The sequence below is a fragment of the Paroedura picta genome, chromosome 8 (assembly GCF_049243985.1).
Source record: "Paroedura picta isolate Pp20150507F chromosome 8, Ppicta_v3.0, whole genome shotgun sequence".
In the NCBI taxonomy this organism is placed as follows: Eukaryota; Metazoa; Chordata; class Lepidosauria; order Squamata; family Gekkonidae; genus Paroedura; species Paroedura picta.
In genome coordinates, this window is record NC_135376.1 from 96,134,536 (window position 1) to 96,154,120 (window position 19,585).

At 49.4% G+C, this 19,585-nt stretch overlaps 2 protein-coding genes across 2 annotated transcripts in view; one reads left to right on the forward strand and one right to left on the reverse strand.

Annotated features, from left to right (window-relative positions):
- Positions 1-19,585, reverse strand: part of ANXA11 (annexin A11) — a 282,321-nt gene that overhangs the window by 86,172 nt on the left and 176,564 nt on the right. The gene's annotated exons all lie outside the window — the stretch shown is intronic.
- The window catches only part of ZCCHC24 (zinc finger CCHC-type containing 24), a 158,400-nt gene continuing 156,104 nt past the window's right edge, over positions 17,290-19,585 (forward strand). The window contains exon 1 of the mRNA XM_077350884.1: positions 17,290-17,830. Coding sequence (XP_077206999.1) covers positions 17,540-17,830 — 291 coding nt within the window. The 5' untranslated portion in view covers positions 17,290-17,539. The remainder of the gene's footprint in view (positions 17,831-19,585) is intronic.

Sequence of the window (19,585 nt, forward strand, 5' to 3'; positions counted from 1 at the left end):
TGGATGGGCTGAAGTTGTTGTTTTTTTGACACTACTCATTCATTCATTCATTCATTCATTCATTCATTCATTCATTCATTCATTCATCCATCCATTCATTCATTCATTACATTTTAGGCCACCCCTCCTGACCTGCAGCTCTGTCAGCTAATGTTTTAGAAGCAAACCAGGACACATGGATTTTCTTCCCCCAATACACACATCAATTTCTTTATTTTCTCTCCTGCCTTTCTGCCCTCACAAGGATTACCAAGATGGCTCACAAATTAAAATATACATGATAAAATCATATTTTAAAACAGATAAAACAATCAAAATTTCAACAGAGGCAAGTTCTCATAGCTGCGCTGTATACCGCATTGGTCAGACTGCACCTCGGAAAAAATGGTTGGCTCTGGAATGTGAAAATCCTGTGACAGAGAACAGATTAACACATTAACAGAAGGCATAATAATATCTGAGTTCATGGAATAGAGGAGCTGGTGGGAAAAGATCATCTACCTGTATGGCTGAATAGGTAACCTCTTTGCTACTGGAAACTACGATGGCTGCAACAAACTGTGACTGTATTCACAGAGCTACCGGCCCCAAATAAAAATCCAAGGACTCACGATATTATCATCTGGTTCCATCATTTTATGTTGAAAGCAGTAGTTCGGGGTCTTAAAGGGGAAGGACAATTATCCCACAAATTTTGCAAGATTTGGCTCCTGAAAATTGAAGACAGGGCCAGGAACCACGTTGTTTCATTGATATTTTAAAAGAAAAACGAGTCAAGTTGGATGAACAGTCAGTGCAAACAGAAATAGCTTCAAACACTAAGGAAAAGCTGAGCATGTGTGAGAAACTACATCCCTTCATGTAATGGGGGGAAACAAGAGGATTAATGACCAAGATAAAGAGGAAGCTGGAAAGAAGACACGGGAGGAATGGTTAACCCTCAAGACCAGAACAAAGGCAAAACCTGGCGAAAGCTCTGGCTTCAACAAATCACAAGGCACTGACATATTGTGGCAAAGTAAGCAAAGTTTAAGGAATGCACTGTGTAACTGGAAATGCAAATCCTAGAATTCTTTAGTTTTTTTCATTCTAATGAATTAATGCCTGTCTAATTTAATTTTATTTAGTATGCTTGTCCTGTTCATGTATCAATAGTCAATCATGTAAAATTAAAATTAAATTAATTAATTAAATAAAATGAAATTCGAACATTGCCCCTACTTACCAGCCCCCATCTGGAATGGGAGCGGTCTCAGGTGGTGTTTGAGCTGCCGTTTCATCATTGCCATGCTCCCCCCGAGTGAAAAAAAAAATACCCCCCCCCCCTGCACGGGCACGATTTTTGGCCGAAAATAGAGTGAAAAATAAAGGGAAAATAAACCATCAAACGGGGCTGTGTGTTGCTTGGTGCTTGGTGACTTTAATCAGCTCTGGGGAGGGACTGCAGCCGGGGAAGCCTCGCTAGGCAAACAAAGGCTCGCCGGTGCGTTGATCTCCGCTCGCTCCGAGAAAAAAAAATGGCGATCGCTTCACCGGAAGATCAGAGGAGAGAGCCAGGGGGAGGGACTTTGCAGAAACCGCAACAACGGTAACGCACAGAACTTTCCCGCTAGTGTTGCAGATTGGTTGCAAGAGTGTAGCGCTTTCCGGAGGGTGAATCCACTTTTTGGGATTTCCCTGAAAGCGCAACAATGAAGCGCTTTTTGCGGATCGGTTTCAGGAGTGTTGCAGATTGTCAACGACATTGTGCATAACAGCATAACAGTAGCGATTTCAATTTGCAACCATTGTGCAATTTTGAACAAGTGCGGAATGGCCCTAGGAATTGCTAGAAACTCAATGGTTTTACCATTGGGCTTCCCATGGGTCCCAGAGATACACTTTGTCACTTCCAGTAAGAAGATCCAGTGCTGCAGTTTTTAAAAAAATCTCCCCCTGCTGCTTGGAGCAATGGTAGGCAATGGTACCTGGGGAATTGTTCCCCCATATGTGCTAGTTAGCCCTAGATTCTGCACCTGCTGCATTCTTACCAGACATCTTGTACTGTCTGATTTGTTGGCTGTATTCTGTAATCTGTAGTCCAGAGATGCCCGTCGTATGGATCACTGTGGCTAGGTGTTCCGGGGCCAAGTAGGGAACTAGTACTTTGGCTTGGTGAAGTTGGTAGAATGCCAGCTGTGCTACTCTCATGACCTGAGCTTCCCTTGAGAGAGAAGCACCCAGGATAACACCCAGGTTCCTGGGGGAGTGAACCGCTGATCCAGGGTGGGCAAATGTGCTTCTTCACATGTTCCCTTCTTACCTAGACACAGGACCTCCATCTTTGAAGCTTCAAATGACTCTGCTTGAGCCACCTCGTCACTGCTCCCAGGCAGCTAGCTAATGCTTCAGGGGGAGAGTCAGGGCAGCCATCCATCAGGAGGAAGAGCTGATGTCATCTGCATATTGATGGCAACCCAGCCCAAACTTCTGTACCAGATGGGCAAGAGGGCGCTGGAAGATATTAAATACGATTAGAGAGAGGACTGCTCCTTATGGGACTCCAGATGTGAGTTGTTGGTGGCTTGATTATCTCTCCTATTGCTACCCTCTGTCTACCACCCCAGAGGAAGGAGATCAGCCACTAGAGGGCTGTCCCCCATATTCAAATTTAATCTTTAAAATTCAGTGACCTGAATTTGACGATAGTCTCATATTGCTAGACTCATTCCACTTGTAAAAAAAATTAAAATGAGGGTAAAATGGAGCTTATACACCAATGAAGGGGGAAGGATGATGAAAGGTGAAGAGCAGGCAGAATGATCTCAATGTAAGCAGGAGAGTGACCTTTGAGGGGTAGCAAAAGGGCTGGAGCAGGAGTATCCAAGGAAATCTTTCTGTTTTTTAATTACCTTGAGCTTGAAAGTGAAACATGGAAAAATCAACAGAAAGAAAACCTGGGGAAACAATGACCACAAAATGAACTGAGTGCTGAAGGAAGGAAAATCAATGCAAAATGGCAAAGAAAACGGGACAGATATGCATGGTGAAAGTAAGGAAAAACACCCAGACATAATAGGCCTTTGAAAGGCTATCAGAGCAGGCCAGGGAGATGTTTCTGTTGGCAGCGGAGGATAGGACTCGCAATAATGCCTTTAAATTATGGGCAGGAAGGTACTGGCTAGATATTAGAATTTTTTTTTAACAGTAAGATTCATTCAGCAGTGGAATGGAATGCATAGGGAGGTGGTGAGCTCTCCCTCCCTGTCAGTCTTCAAGAAGCAGCTGGATGACCACTTGTCAGAGATGCCTTCGGCTGATCCTTCACTGAGCAGAGGATTGGACGAGATGGCCTCTACGGCTCCTTCCACCTCTACGATTCTATGACTTGAATCAATTTGCCATGTTGGGATTACAAAATTTCTGCATAATTGTTTAGCACTGAATTGTGCAGAGAGATATGCAAGATTGTTCAGGAAATCCTGCTGCAGCCTGCAGTCCTGCACCCCAACAGAGCAGCTCCGGCATCTGACCAGCCAGAGGGTCATCCAACTGTACAGAAACTATAGAGTATCACGTTCCAGGGCTGCAACACATGCTTCTCTTTAATATGCCCTGGTATCATTTTACAACTGCAACGAGAGACTGCAGGGGATATAAATAGCCTTTTCACAGGCCTGTTTTGGTTTTAGGTCCCCGTGGCTTTTGCAGGCCTTTGTGCAGCCTTTGACCTTCCTTTGGTTGACCTCCATGTTAAAGCAATGTGACTGGAGTCCCACCATACCTCGGTTTGGCTTGGCTTGACTGGCAGTCCCATGCCTGCCTAAGAAATCCCATCTATTCTTTTCTTCCGGCTGCTTGGGGGTGGGGGGCACTGGGGGAGGGTTCTGACCCCACTGGTAGGCCTCCTGATGGCACCTGGGATTTAGCCACTGTGTGGCACAGCGTGTTTGACTGAATGAGCTGTTGGCCGGATCCAACATGGCTTCTTTTAGAATCACAGAATCATAGAATAATAGAATTGGAAGGTACCTCATGGGTCATCTAGTCCAGTGGTCCCCAACCTTTTTATCACCGGGGACCGTTCAATGCTTGACAATTTTACTGAGGCCCGGGGGGGGGGGGGTAGTCTTTTGCTGAGGGACCTGAGCCCCTGTTCTACTTGCTTTCCTGCCGCCCGCTAGGTGGCGCTGCCAGCAGCCCAGTGCCATGCTGAGGGGGAGCCCCAGCCATGGCAGCCGCTGGAGAGCACCAAAGGTGAGCCGGCGGCAGAGTGGCAGGGCAGCTCTCAAGGCAGCAGCCGGGGAGGTGGACGAGGAGGAGCTGTGGCCCGGTACCGACTGATCCACGGACCGGTTCCGGTCCCTGGACCGGGGGTTGGGGACCACCCCTGCACTCACAACACTATCACTCATCCACTGTAACCAGCCAATCCCTTAAGACTTCACAGAATCAGCCTCTCTGTCAGATGGCTATCTAGCCTCTGTTTAAAAATCTCCAAAGAGGGAGAACCCACCACCTCCCCAGGAAGCCTGCTCCACTGAGAAACCGCTCTAACTGTCAGGAACTTCTTCTGGATGTTGAGACGGAATTTATTTTGAATTAATTCCATCCCATGGGTTCTGGTCCATCCCTCTGGGTTCTTACATTCTTAAAAGAGAATCTGGTTTCTGGATCTTCAAGACCCGAGATGGGTTCTCTGACACTGATGTTAGGCCAATAAAAAGCTTGCAGGTTGCCAACCCTCACTGGCTTTGTTGAAATATATACCTTTTTTTATTCTCCCTTCCGATGCCCTTCAACATAATAGCAAGTTTACCAAAATTGGGATTGGACCACTTGGTGTGACAGACCACATAACAGGAACCCTGGGCCATTCCACATAAATTTATGGTTTATTTACACACTACTTATACTTGCTTTTTAAAAAATGCAATAAATCAGAGTGTGACATTCCTATAAGAATGGAAAACAGTCATTTGAAAGCTAGAACTTGGTTGTCCCTTGGCTCCTGACCCAGTGGCCTTCACCTCCATGTTTCTTGCTCCTTGGATGTTTGAAGGGAATGAAAACAATGTATTTTACTCCTGTTCCAAGGGATGGAGAGAACTGTGGTCAAATTCAAAACCACTCTCTAATGCCAGGATGCTGGGAATGAAGACTGTTAAATTTAATGAAATCCAAACCTTTTAAACAGTGGCCAGGGAGCTTAAAGATCATCTTGAGTTGGCCTGGCTATGCATATGCTTGGGATATTGTAAGTATTCGTCCAAGCCTTGATGTTCCAGGCCTACACTAATTGATCACTAGTTTCAGCTTGGAAATGTTTCAGTGAAAACCGCTGTACACCATCCAGTTTTTCCTTGTTTCTGCCATGTTGACACAGGATGGGTTTCAAGTATGGATTATTATCTTTGCACATTGCTTAGATTTAAAGACTCCTCTGCAGACATTTTACTACTCTAGAATCCAGCCCGGGTAGTTTTATTAACATTTAAATTTTGGTAACACACACATACATCAATAAACAGTCCTTTCGTCTAGCTGTGGGAGTGATTTGGGTTGGATCATTCTGCAAGAAGACATGTGTGGTTTATGGCCACCATCAGCTTCTGATCTCTTGTAGGTCTAACTGAGCCTTCGAGGAGGGTGGCATATAAATATAATGAATGAATAAATAAAAGCATCAGTCTTTCAGAATAAGACCATTGACTGTAGTTAGGGTTGTCAACTCTGGGTTGGGAAATAACTGGGGATTTGTGGATGGAACAGTTTTTTCTGCCATGATTTCATTCAGTTTTATTCTGTTGCTTGTTAGGATGTTGTTCTAGCCTGGCCTCTTGGCCCTGATGTAACACAGATACTGTTGCTTGACACCCCAAGATTGATATCCTGTCGCTGTTTTATGCCTCCTTCCTCTCCATTCACATTCTTTCTCCTCCCTTTCTTTAGTCCCCTGTAGATCTCAGACCTTCCTGTTCCTTGATGGTCAAATGGTTAACTCTATGGGCCATTCCGCACCGGGATCCATGTAGCAAATTGTTTGCTGAACGAAAAATCGCCATTTTAAATAGTGGAATTCGTCGTTATGCACACCTGCCTTTGTAGTGGAATCCAGTTGCGTTTCTATCGTTTCCCACAGGGTTCCGGTCTCGGCAAAAATCGCTAGAAAGGAAGCGCTATTGCTGAGCTGTGTCCCGCCCCTCGCCGTCAAGCAGCCATTGGGCGGCCGTTATCATGCTCCCAAACAGCCCCTTTCCCTTTAAGGAAGGTTTAAAACACACACACACACACACACACACACACACACACACACACACACACACCCGTTGCAACGAATATGCGTTGATTTGTTGCAACGGAGAGACCCATCCAGCTAGCAGGTGATGTTTGAGCTGCCGTTTCATCATTGCCACGCTCCCCCCCCCGAGTGAAAAAAAAAATCCCCCCCCCCTCACGGGTGCGATTTTCGGCCGAAAACAGTGTGAAAAATAAAGTGAAAATAAACCAGCAAACGGGCCTCTGCGATGCTTGTGCTTGGTGACTTTAAACAGAGGGACTGCAGCCAGGGAAGCCTCACTGGGTAAACGAAGGTTTGCCGGTGCGTTGATCCGCTCACTTGGAGAAAAAAAAATGGCGATCGTTTTGCCGGAAGATCAGAGGAGAGAGCCAGGGGGAGGGACTTTGCAGAAACCGCAACAATGGTAACGCACAGAACTTTCCCGCTAGTGTTGCAGATTGGTTGCAGGAGTGTAGCGCTTTCCGGAGGGTGAATCCACTTTTTGGGATTTCCCTGAAAGCGCTACAACGAAGCGCTTTTTGCGGATCGGTTTCAGGAGTGTTGCAGTTTGTCAACGACGTTGTACATAACGGCAAAACTGTAGCGATTTCAATTAGTAACCATTGTGCTATTTTGGACGAATGCGGAACGGCCCTATGTTTTGACTCCTTTGAACTATGCCTGGTTAAAGCTCCCAAGGGAGGGGGAAGAGCCCCTGCATTGTTCATCCTATGCTTTGTAAATCAATCCTGACTATGCCTTCAACATAGATATTTGCACTTTCTTAATAAAGAAACTTTAATTCAATGACTTTACTTATTTAGAAATCGAAGTGTCTCACAGTTAGTCTGGACTGGCTGTGGAAACATGACCCCAGTGTAAGGTGGAGAGCCTGGATCCTAATGTTTAATTATACGAGTCGTCAGAACCACTGCTAGGCGGCTTCACCCCACCCAGAAGTCCTGGAACGTTGTGAACATGCAGGGCTAAGTCAGGAAAAGTGGGACGCCCAGCCCCAGAAATATTGGGATCTGAAGGATGTGTTTGAGGAGTGCGAATGTGATAAGCTGCCTCCTCACCGAAAAACAGACTGTTCCATTGAACTGAAACTTGGTGAACCGCTGCTGAAGGCAAAAATTTATTCAATGAGCACACATGAGATGACGGACTTGCGGGCTTTCTTAGACAAGTATTTGGCCCAAGGTTTTATCCACCCCACTATGTCTCACGCGGCACTGCCAGTCCTATTTGTGAAAAAGTAGGATGGCTCCCTACGTTTGTGCACCAATTATAGGGGTTAGAATGTGGTGTCCACCTCAAATGTGTACCCCCTTCCATTAATAAATGACCTTTCTAAAAAACTTTTAAGGATTTTTGTGGCTAAAGACACCCGACGTTTGTCGTCTTTATTGTTAGCCTGTGAAGGATTCCCTTTGTTCTAGGTTGGGTAGAAACTTATTCTAAGTACCTGCTTGTGGCACAGCCAGCCAGCGAAGCCTTTGTTTGCTCTCCTCTATAATTACAATGAACTCTGTATTAAAATTAAGCCTTATTCAGCTGTTTGCTCCTCTGGATATTCCCCTGCAGAAGCTGATGCGAGACTGGCTGAGCTCCTGGGTCCCGTTGGGAGTCTCTATATAGGTTGTGATTGTTTGTGAAGAGGCATTATGTCATCTTTTACTCTTGTGACTTTTGGAAATATTGCGTGTAGGAGATACCATGAAATTTTGTATAATCTTCTGTGACTTTTTCACACATCATATGATCCTTTGATAATTCACAGGGTATATTGTATTTGAGAATAGTTTTGTAGAGTTTGTAAATTGTTATTAAAATTGTTTATATCCTTTTTAAATTTGAATAATTTTTTTTTGTATTTGAGGTTTCTTTGTGGTTCGTTTATTTATGCTTTCTAATCAAACTTGGCAGCGGTCGGGAACTGTCCCCATATTGGGGACCCCTGGCATAAAGATTGACCAGAGAGGTGTGTAGTGTTCTAAATAGGGTTTTGCAATGGATGTAATGATATAATGACAATGGGTTATTTCCATTTTTGAAAGCCCTATCTGTGCTCTTCAGAAAGTCTAGCATGAAAGTAAATAAAAGAGTTGATGGTAAAGCAGATCTGAAACACTGCAGCATTGTTTATGCACATCTCCTAGGGATGTGGACAGTTCTGGGCATTTGTGGATATATATGCTCCTCAGGGCAGAAGGTCCCTCATTAAACTCCTCCCCAAAAGATTTGCCACTTTATAGCAAGCAAACCTAGTAGTGCCATGAACGCCTGGCCAGCTTTTCAGTAGGGCCCTTCACACTTTACTCTTCTTACAAGCTCCAGCCTCCTTCACCCCAGCCTTCTGGAGTTTGCGTCTAACATTCTGTCACTAAATAGGCAAGCAGGTAACACAACATGCCTGCATATGGGAAACACATCCATCCATCCATCCATCCATCCTCCACATATATGGCACTCGGTCAGGGTATATCTGGAGACTTTGGGGGTAGAGTCAGGAGTGGGTGGAATTTGGGGTGGGGCCTCAGTGGAGTCTAAAGCTATGGAGTCCACCCTCCAAAGCAACCATTTTCTCCTGGGGAAGTGATCTCTGTCACCCTGAGATCCAGGGGATCTCCAGGTCCCACCTGGGGACAAGCATCTCTATTTATGGCTGATGACTTACGCTAGAGCCATGGGTTTGGAATAACACAAACACTGGAAGTGATTGAAGCTCAGAACTGATCTGAAAACCCCCACCCAAACCGAAGCTTATATACCTGCACGACCAAAAGGATCTTCCTGCCAGGGTGTACTAGATGTACTGCCCCTGCTCTTTGTGCCACAGTGCTGGCCTCCTAAGCACCGTCTTGGGCTTCGGCGATTGCCGAGGAAACCGAGCCGAGCACACATCTATACTTAATAGGGTCTTCTAGAGTGTATTCTATACTTAATAGGGTCTTCTAAAGTGTATTCTCAGATCCACCCCTCCCCACTCCCCAATCAACTTCCTTCCTCAACGCGGCATTTCCCTTCATTCTTTCCCCAGGCAGGCCCTTAAACGCATCTCACATACCAAGGTTTTCCAGATTATTCAGAAAGCCAAAAAAGAAAACTAGACACTTGGCTGGCTTTCCGCAAATGCCTTTCAACGGTGTTTAAGCAGGAACAGATTATGAAATGTACTCCTTGTTAACACTGCAAGAAGAAATCACAAGAGGCGGAACTGGTTTGCAAAGGTACAAAAGGAAGATCGGTGAATTTTGGGGGGGAGGGGAGGGGCAATGTAGGTTTCCACAGACTTATGTAAGTTGAAAATTACTTATGAGCCTTGTTATGGGCGATCCTACAGAAGACCGAGCACATGGTATGTGGTAGGATCAGATAGATCTGGACTCTGACTGTTGCAGCCAGGGCGACAGCCAATCCGTTTGAATTAATCAAGGGGTCTGTGCCAATGGCTGTGTGCCCTGGCCCGCCCTCTTGTTCTCACTGTGTATATATGTTGGTATCTCAGGGAGGGGAGGGGAGGCTGTAGAGTGAGGTCTTGGTGCAGTTTGTATCATGTATGTTCACAATTAAAGAGCTGCAACAATTCCACTGTCGTGTGGTTTTTGGACACACATATCCACACTGGCAGCTATGGTGGGATTGCAATGCTAGAAAGCCGTGCTAATAAGCGATCTGCAACTGGAATCACTGCAGATGTGGAGCTCTGCTGTCTGAGTGGGAGAAGCTGCCACCGCCATGGAGCCCTGCCGCCTGAACAGGGAAAAAGCCACTGAACATCACTGGTGCAGAGCCCTGCCTTCTGAGAGGGACTATCCGCCAGCTGAATCACTACCCGGATGGTGCCCAGACCTCCAGGATTGGGACTGTCTGTCCGACTGAACGTAGTGCCAGAGAGCAGACTCAGTCAAGAGGGAAACAACATGGCCATTCAGAGCTGCCCAGAGCCTTTCATAGAATCATAGAGTGGAAAGGGACCTCCTGGGTCATCTAGTCCAACCCCCTGCACTATGCAGGACACTCACAACCCTATCGCTCATCCACTGTCATCTGCCCTTGAGCCTTCACAGCATCAGCCTCTCCCTCGGATGTCTATCCAGCCTCTGTTAAAAAATATCCAAAGATGGAAAACCCACCACCTCCCGAGGAAGCCTGTTCCACTGAGAAACTGCTCTGACTGTCAGGAACTTCTTCTGGATGTTTAGATGGAATTTCCTTTCAATTAATTTCATCCTTTTGGTTCTGGTCCATCCCTCTGGGGCAAGAGAGAAAAATTCTGCTCCATCCTCCATACGGCACCCTTTTAAATACTTGAAGATGGTTATCAGATCCGCTTTCAGCCATTTCCTCCAGGCTAAACAGACCAAGCTCCCCCAACCTTTCCTCTTATGTCTTGGTCTCCAGTCAGCCGGCCAAATGGGAGGCTTACATTCAACTGCCGAAGTTCCATTTCCTGGCCAACAACATGACAGAAAAAGATGCCCAGCACAACACTTCCCTGAGTGTTTGTGGGTTGGCCACATTCGAGCTTGGCTGGGATCTGACTGCACCCACCAGCCTCTAGACTGTCACATTCAGTCCACATGCATGCCATTCGTGCAAGTTCTGGGACACCATTTGTTGGGCGTGCGGAAAGAAAGGAGTGCGACTCAATGGGAACTGCTGGGTGTTTTGGCCCCTCAGCCAGCCCCAGTACTACTGCATTGGACAACGAAAACAACAACAACACAACCTTCTATCCCTGTCCAGCGTCGGTGACGGTCCTCGCATCTAACAACAACTATCACCACCATCTGTCCTGTCAACTCTACCACAGTTAGCAGCATGCAGTTCTACACAGAGCGAAAGATCAGGATTGAAGATTCCCCAGGCGATCTGAAGAGAAACCAGAGAATTCAGCTCTTAAATTGGCCCAACAGGTGTATAAATTAGACCTAATCATTCTGAATGGTTCAGTAAAAACAGACTATCCAGCAGAATTCTGGTCAGGTGACAAAATGAATACCATTGACTATATAATAATATCTAAAAATCTAAAAATCCGATGCAGAGCTCAGTAGAATTTGAGGTATCCTCTTTCTATGACAGTGATCATTTTCTACTTATAGTTTGCTGTCCCATCCCTACTAAACAACCCCGCTTATTGCAGCGATATGTGGGCACGTCTAACGAGGAAAACTGCATTCCTAGAGTTAAATGGAATATGAAGACAGATAAATTTATCAGCAATCTTTTCGGATCTCAGTACTTCATTAACAGGATGGAGAAGTTCCTATTAAGCAATGAAAATTCTATGTCTGTATGTGCCTTTGGTACTCTTGTAGAGAGCTTCCAGGAGACTCTAAGAGGCATAAGATCAGAATCAAGCAAGCACGCACATGGCCACTCCAAAATCTGGTTTGATCAGGAGTGCAGGTCCCTCAAAAAGACACTGAGAGATCTGCACACTTGCTATAGAGTCCCTATGGGGACTCTAAGGGCCATTTCGCACGGCTTCAAAATAGCACAATGGTTGCTAATTGAAAATGCTACTAATTTGGAATAACCCACGATGTCGTAGACAATCTGCAACACTCCTGAAACCGACCCGCAAAAAGCGCTTCGTTGTAGCGCTTTCAGGGGAATCCCAAAAAGTGGATTCACCCTCCGGAAAGCGATACACTCCTGCAACCAATCTGCAACAATAGCGATAAAGACCTGTGCGTTAACATTGTTGCGGTTTCTTCAGAGTCCCTCCTCCTGAGCCTGTCCTCCAAACTTCCGGCGAAGCGATCGCCATTTTTTTTTCCCCGAGCGAGTGGAGATCAACGCACCGGCGAGCCTCCGTTTAGCCAGTGAGGCTTCCCAGGCTGCAGTCCCTCCTCAGAGCTGTTTACAGTCACTAAGCACAAGAAGCCCGCAGAAGCCCGTTTGCGGATGTATTTTCCCTTTATTTTTCACACTGTTTCGGCTGAAAATCGTGCCCGTGAGGGGGGGGGGATTTTTTTTTTCCACTCGGAGGCAGCGTGGCCACGATCAAATGACAGCTCAAACAGAGGCTTCCCGGCTTCAGTCCCTCCCCTTCAGTCACTAAGCACACACATTTCACACATTCCATTCAGCCGAAAATCGGGCCCGTGAGAGGGGGGGGGGATTTTTTTTTTTCACTCAGAGGCAGCGTGTTAACGATCAAATGATCAAACGACAGCTCAAACACCCCAGGCAGCTGGATGGGTCTCTCCGTTGCAACGAATCTACCCAGATTCGTTACAATGGGTCTGTTTTTTTTTTTTTTTTAAATCTTCCTTAAAGGGAAAGGGGCTGTTTGGGAGCATGCTAACGGCTGCCCATTGGCTGCTTGACGGCCAGGGGCGGGACGAGCTTGGCAATAGCGCTTCCTTTCTAGCGATTTCTGCCGAGACCGGAAGCCTGTGGGAAACGCTAAAAAACGCAACTGATTCCACTACAAAGGCAGGTATGCATAACGACGAATTCCACTATTTTAAATGGCGATTTTTCATTCAGTGACCAATTTGCAACAAAGATCCCCATGCAAAAAGGCCCTAATAATGGAGATCAAACAGTTAAAACAAAAATATGAAGACAGATTCCCAGCGTGAAATGGAGCTTGACACTGGACTATTTCTCTCCATAATTTCAAGCTCCAGACTCCGGCACCTCTTCCCGAATCGGGGTCCGCCACTATGATCCCTGCCAATTCGGGTAAAGGACTACCTGGTAACAGAGATCCCTATACAGGTCAATGGAGACTTCCATGTCTCTGTCAAGACCTTCTCTAGATGCCTGTGGTTGGTTGTGGTTGCAGAACAGCGCACCAGCCTCCTCAGCCTCGAGTGGCGGAAACCCCTGGGAATCCTGATCATGAGGACATTGCCACCCATTCTGCGAAAGACCATCTCCTCTCCCATGTCCTCAACTAGGTGTGGAAGGGATGGCTGAAGGCATCTGGAGAAGGTTAGGCTGAGAGAGAGAGACTGACTGGCCCAAGATCACTAAGTTTGAGGGTAAGCAGTGATTTGAATCCAGTTCTGGTCCCATCCCACCCTCCATCACCAGGGTACCAGACTGTAGAATAATCCAAAGAAACCCACCTGTGGAAGTTGAACAGTACAGAAGATCTCGCTTGGCTGATGGGGATTATTTGCACGTTAAGGCAGAAAACAAAATAAACCAAGCAGTGTTTCTATTTGGTGTATAATTTTTGGCTGGTTATTAATTAAAAAAACAAACACAAAAACCAGCAGCCCCTAAAAACTAATTATGCTCATTTCCTGAGTCACCACTCACTTCTTCGGATAATTTATCAAATAATTAATTGTAAACCTATTTTGAGCACAGGCTGACAGGATAGCAACACAGCAGCTAAGATTTGGGCAAAGGACTCTTCGACCTGCCCTTCCCTGGCCTAAACACCAGCACAGTTCTTCCACAGTTCTCCATTAAAGGGCACCACTAAATGCCCTCGTTCTTCCCTACAATCTGTGGCCAGGAAGAATCAATTGGGATACCTCACAAAAGGGCTCCTCCAGGAAGTCTGCTGGCATTAAGGCAGAGAAAGTGAGGACAAAGGAGCCCTTTGGCCACATCTCAGCTGAAGGGAGGGGAGTTTGGGCACCAGATGTGCAGGGGTTTGGGGAGGCGGATTGGGGACCCCAGGGCTCCTCTTAGCTATTCTGACTCTCTAATTCCAAACATCAGAACAAAGTGGGTTGGATGGGGGATTGACCTCAGGGGCCAATGACTGGGAAGGGGAGGGGGCTACAGGGGGGCGTGTACATACTTCCCAACCATATTCTACATCAGTGGTCCGCAACCTTTTTTAGGCTGCGGACCGGTGGGTGGGGGAGGGCGATCCTGCGCCCGTGCATGCGTGTTTGTGCCATGCGCGGCCGCAAATGCACACACGCAGACCTGCCGCACATACGCGTTTGCGCCGGCGGCTGTGCTTCCCTCTCCCCCCCCCCCCGCAAAAAGAAGCTTGCTGGGCCAAAGTGGCTGATTTGCGTGCGGCCTGGGAGGTTTCTCATTGCGGGGAGAGGGAGCCGCGGCCTGGTGGTTAGGGACCACTGTTCTACATGATTGCACCACTTCTGGGTTTTCTCAAAGCCTGAAGAATGATTCAGGAGTTTCTCAATGGTAAAAAGTTGAGAAAGGCTGCTCTATGGCCGGGATTCCCAACAGAGGTTCTGGGGAAGCCTTGGGTCCAGTGAGAGCTCCCCAGTGGCTCTGCAACCCTTCCTGGAAGTTTGGGAGCCCATCTGCTGCAGTGTGGTTGGGGAAGGGCCCAGCTTTTGGTTGGGAAACGCTTGTAGATTTTTACTTACTTATTTATTTGATTTTTAGACCACCCTCCCATACGGCTCAGGGCACTTTATATACAATGTTGTGGGGAAATAGAACATAGTCAAAATAACATCAACAATAATCCAACAGTGGTTTAAATTGGCATAATATCAATGGATTTGATCAACAATAATATAATAGGAACAACTTAGATAACTCCCCAGAGAGGTCAGACTGGTGTAGGCCATGGAGGAGGCGTCTGAGGGGGGATCTGTAGATGTTATTGGGTGGGTCAGTCTCAGGGGAATGCCTGGTGGAGGAGCTCCCTTTTGCAGGCCCTGCAGAATTGTGGGAGTTCAGGCAGGGCCCCGATCTCTTCAGGGAGCTCGTTCCACCAGGTGGGGGCCTGGACAGAGAAAGCTCTGGCCCTCATTGAGGACCAACGTGCTTCCTTGGGGCCAGGGATCAGGGTGGAGCATAGAGCTCTTTTGGGGGTATAGGCAAAGAGACAGTCTCTCTTCAGGGCCCAGACTGCGTATCCCCTGGCTAATTTTTCTGGGGAGGAATTTGGGGAGGTGGAGCCTGAGGGGGGTGGGGATTGAGGAGGGGACAGACTTCAGTTGAGTATAATGCCACAGCCTACCCTCCAAAGCACCACTTTTTTCCATTTGAAATTATCTCTGTCACCAGGAGATCACTTGTAATAGAGGGGGATCTCCAACCTCCATGGCAACCCTAGCCATGCAGATCAGTTGTGGTTCTTGGAGATCTCCAGGCCCCACCTGGAGGTTGGAAGCTCAAGTGTTGCATTTATTACATGACGATCAAATACAGGTGGGGATGGGGTGGGCCAATTCTGGTGACACAGGAGAGGGGAAGACCAGGTGACATCATTTCCTGTGATATAGCAGTGGGAGTGTCTGCATGACACCACTTCCAGGGCATGACAGGGAGGTTCTCTATTGGTCAGTGATATGATCACCATCTTCAAATACTTGAGGGGCTGTCATAGAGAAGATGCACAGCTGTTTTCTGTTGCCCCAGAGGGTCAGGCCAGAACCAATGGGTTGAAATTAATTCAAAAGAATTTTCGGCTAAACATGCGGAAGAAGTTCCTGACAGTGAGAGCAGTTCCTCAGTGGAACAGGCTTCCTCAGGATGTGGTGGGCGGGTTCTCCTTCTTTGGAAGTTTTTAAGCAGAGGCTAGATAGTCATCTGACAGAAATGCTGATTTTATGAACTTAGGCAGATGGTGAGTGGGTGGCCAGGTAGTTGAGTTCCCGCATTGTGCAGGGGGTTGGACTAGATGACCCTGGAGGTCCCTTCCTACTCTATGATTCTATGCCACTGACACAAAGAGCCCCACACAGCCACCTTCTGAAGCTGTGCAGGATTCTGCGCTCCCCGCAACCCATGTTAGGATGACTGCGATTTTGTTCTGCTGAGGATGTCGACTGCTCTGCTCAGCAGGGGGAACATCAGAGGAACGTTGGCCCTGAGGCTCCTGTGCCCAGAGTGTTGCATGATCGTTAAAAAACAAATAGGGACAAGTTTTTGATGTTTTTCTAATAGCTGCTAGCGCTCCATGAACACATCTCCCAGCACACACCTTGTCAGGCCCCCAGTCTTTCAGGTGAGATTTTGCATTGGCCGGCTTAATGAAAGGGTAAGATACGGCCACTGCAAGTCTTCACTTGGGTTGCCAACCCCCAGGTAGGACCTGGTGGGACCCTGGAATTTCAACTGTTCCCCAGACTGCAGTTCCCAGGGAGACAAATGGCTGCTTCAGAGAGTGAACTCTGGGGGCATTTCCGCACTTGGTTAAAAATTGCGTTACATCAGCTGAATGCTGAAGTGCTAAATATTATTGCGCCTCCCGGCCACACCACACCTTTTTGCAGTCTCACTCCAGTCTGCTGCCTTTTTGTGCTTCTTACTCGCCACAAGTGCTGCTGGAAATGGCGGAAGAGAGCAACATGGTTTATATGTGACTCTCTTCAGCCTGCCAATCAAGCCAGGCAGCCAAATCCCTTTCTCCATGTTCTTGATGCCCGCTACTTTTTTAAAATTAATACTTCTCAGTTGAAACGTCTATTCATCTAATCATAGATGCATCTAATCATAGATGCATAGTACTTTTTGAACGCCACCCCTTATGGCATTATGAGTTTTGATACTTTTACAAATTAATCTTGTTCCTGATTGGGGGGGGGGACTTTAGAGAGGCATGCCTTGGCCATCCTGGGAGGGGAGGGCAGGATAATATGATCATATATGATCACATCGACTGATAAATGCTTAACAATCTTTAACAAATACAGCAAAAATTCACTCCCCCCCCCCATCCGGGACACCCCAAGGCTTCTTGAAACCCTGGTTGAGAAAGGCTGGCCGAGATGGATGCATGGAGGACAAGTCTATCAGCGGCTTGGCGGCCGCGGGGAGCCTCCCCATCCAGGGGCACTACACCTCTGCATGCCTTCCCGCAGAGGTCCCGCAGAGCCGTCGGGGCCCGAGGCGGCGCGCGGGCAGGGCAGGGCGGGGCAGGGCGGGGGGCGGCGGCGGGCGGTCGGCCATTGGCCCGCGGCCTGGCGCATTCAAATGAGCCCTCGGCACGGCAGGGCCGGCGTCCAATGGGCGGGCGTGTGGGCGCCCCCCGGATTCCAGCGCGGTGAGTGCGGGGCCGCCGCGCGAGCCAATGAGCTCCGCCCTCCCGCCGGGAGACGCGCGCGGAGTGGGAATAAAGCCGGATAGCGGCTCGGACGGGGGCGCGCGCGGGGGCGGGGGCCGCAAAGTTTCCTCCCAAGTTGCGTCGCCGCTTCTGCTGCTGCTGCTGCTGCTGGTGCGGCCGCGAGAGGCGAGAGGCGAGAGGCGAGAGGCGAGAGGGGAGCCGAGCCGAGCCGAGCCGGGCCGGGCGGGCTGCGGGCTGCGGCGGCTGCGATGGTGTGGCGGGCCGGGGTGCCGTCGGCGCGGGGAGGCCCGTAGGGCGGCAGGATGAGCCTGCTGTCAGCCATCGACACGAGCGCGGCCTCGGTGTACCAGCCGGCGCAGCTGCTCAACTGGGTCTACCTGTCGCTGCAGGACACCCACCAGCAGGCCAGCGCCTTCGACGCCTTCCGCCCGGAGCCCCCCGCCGCCGCCGCCGCCGCCTCGCAGCACCCGGAGCTCGCCTACCCCGGCGGGGGCGGAGGAGGCGGCGGCGGCGGCGGCAAGAACACGCCCGAGCTGGGCTCCTCGCTGGGCTCCAGCTATCTCAGCAGCTTCTTCCAGCTGCAGCGCAACGAGGTGAGCCGGATCGGGGCCGGGGGAAGCGGGGGGGGGGGGGCGGCCAAGAAAAGTTGGCCGAAAGTTCTCTCCGCAGCCCTTCCCGGGACCCGCCATGATGCTTCCCGAGGCTGCCTTTCCCTGCCTGCCTCCCTCGCCCGCCCGCCGCACAAAGAGGCCGCGGAGTCGCCCGCAGCCCTTCGCCCGGGCCAGGGGGCAGCTGTCACGGGGGGCCGCGGTCTCCGGGTGCCAGCCTCCCGGGCGCCCCGGGCACGGCCGGCCGGGATCCGGCCCCCCGGAGAACACGGCTGCTTCGGAGAAGGCGGGGAGGGGGCACGGGCTCTGGGGCACTGCCCCCCCCCCCCGCTGAAGTCCCTGTCCTTGCCACGCATATCTCCCGGAGTGTCCCGTCCTGGAGCTGGCACCCCGACTTTTGGCTGGGGCATCGGTATCTTCCAGGCTCCCGCAAATCGCCACCAAGTTGGCGCTCCCTTGACTCGTCCAAATGGGTCGCCGTGTTGGTCTGAAGCGGCCCAAGAAAATCAGAGTCCAGCGGCCCCTTTAGGGCCCACAAAGATTCGTTCAAGGCGGGAGCTTTCGAGGGCAAGGTCTGAGGAAGGGTGCTGGCACCCAGAAGCTCACCCCTGCATAAATCTTTGTGGGTCTTAAAGGTGCCCCCGGACTCTGATTTTATTTTGACTCTTTCCGTGTATGGAACAGAGTTGCCTTGATGTCAGTGGCCTGAGGAGGAGGGCGGGGACTCTGCTGTGGGGGTTGGCATTGGGGGTCAGGCTGGATTTAATTCGGTTGTGCCCCGCTTTGCTGCCCACTGGGGGGCCCAAGGGGGCTTCCCTTCCCTTCACCCAGCCCCGGGAGGGAGGTGAGGCTGAGAGTGGGTCTGGCCCCGGGTCAGCTTCCAGGGCACCGATTGTGGTTCTAGCGTGGCTCCCCCAGGCACCGATCCGGCACTCTTAACTGCTGCGCTGCATGAAGTAGTAGGAGGAGAGTTCTTCTGCAGAGGCGCCAGGCTCTCCAGCACAGGCTGTGGGGGAGCGTCCTGGAGGTGGGGCTCCCTTCATGTTCTGCAGGGGTAGTCAAACTGTGGCCCTCCAGATGTCCATGGACTACAATTCCCAGGAGCCCCTGCCAGCGAATGCTGGCAGGGGCTCCTGGGAATTGTAGTCCATGGACATCTGGAGGGCCGCAGTTTGACTATCCCTGTTCTAAGGAAAACAAAGAATCAGTCTGGTGAACTTTCTAGTGTCTTTCTAGGATCCGGGAGACCCAGATTCGAATCCTCACTCTGGTGGTGGAAGCTGGCTGGGCAGAGACATGCTTGCAGACTAACCTGCCTTACAGGGTTGTTGTGAGAATAAAATGGAGGAAAGGGTTCCGTTGGTGAGAAAGTCCGGGAATAAGTGAGGAAAATGCGTAACTAAAACTAGTGGTACCGTATATAAAGATTATATACTCGTGAGCCTCTGTGCAGGTTGATGAAGTGGGCTGTGAGCCTCCTTTGTACCTTGGTCTCCTTTGTCTCAAAGGGGTAACTCTTTCTTTTCCTCCTCCTGCTCTGGCAGACGGACAGGGCCTGCCTCTCTGCTATCAGTTTTTCTGTTGACATTCTGGTAAACGATTACAGAGACGGATGAGGGACTGCAGCCTAAGCCCCCAAAAGACAGGCAGTAACTTTGCGGGGGTGGTTGGACTTCAGGGAGATCGGCGTGGCCCAGCGGCATTGCGGTGGAGTGGGGAAGAGGCGAGGGGAAATTAGGC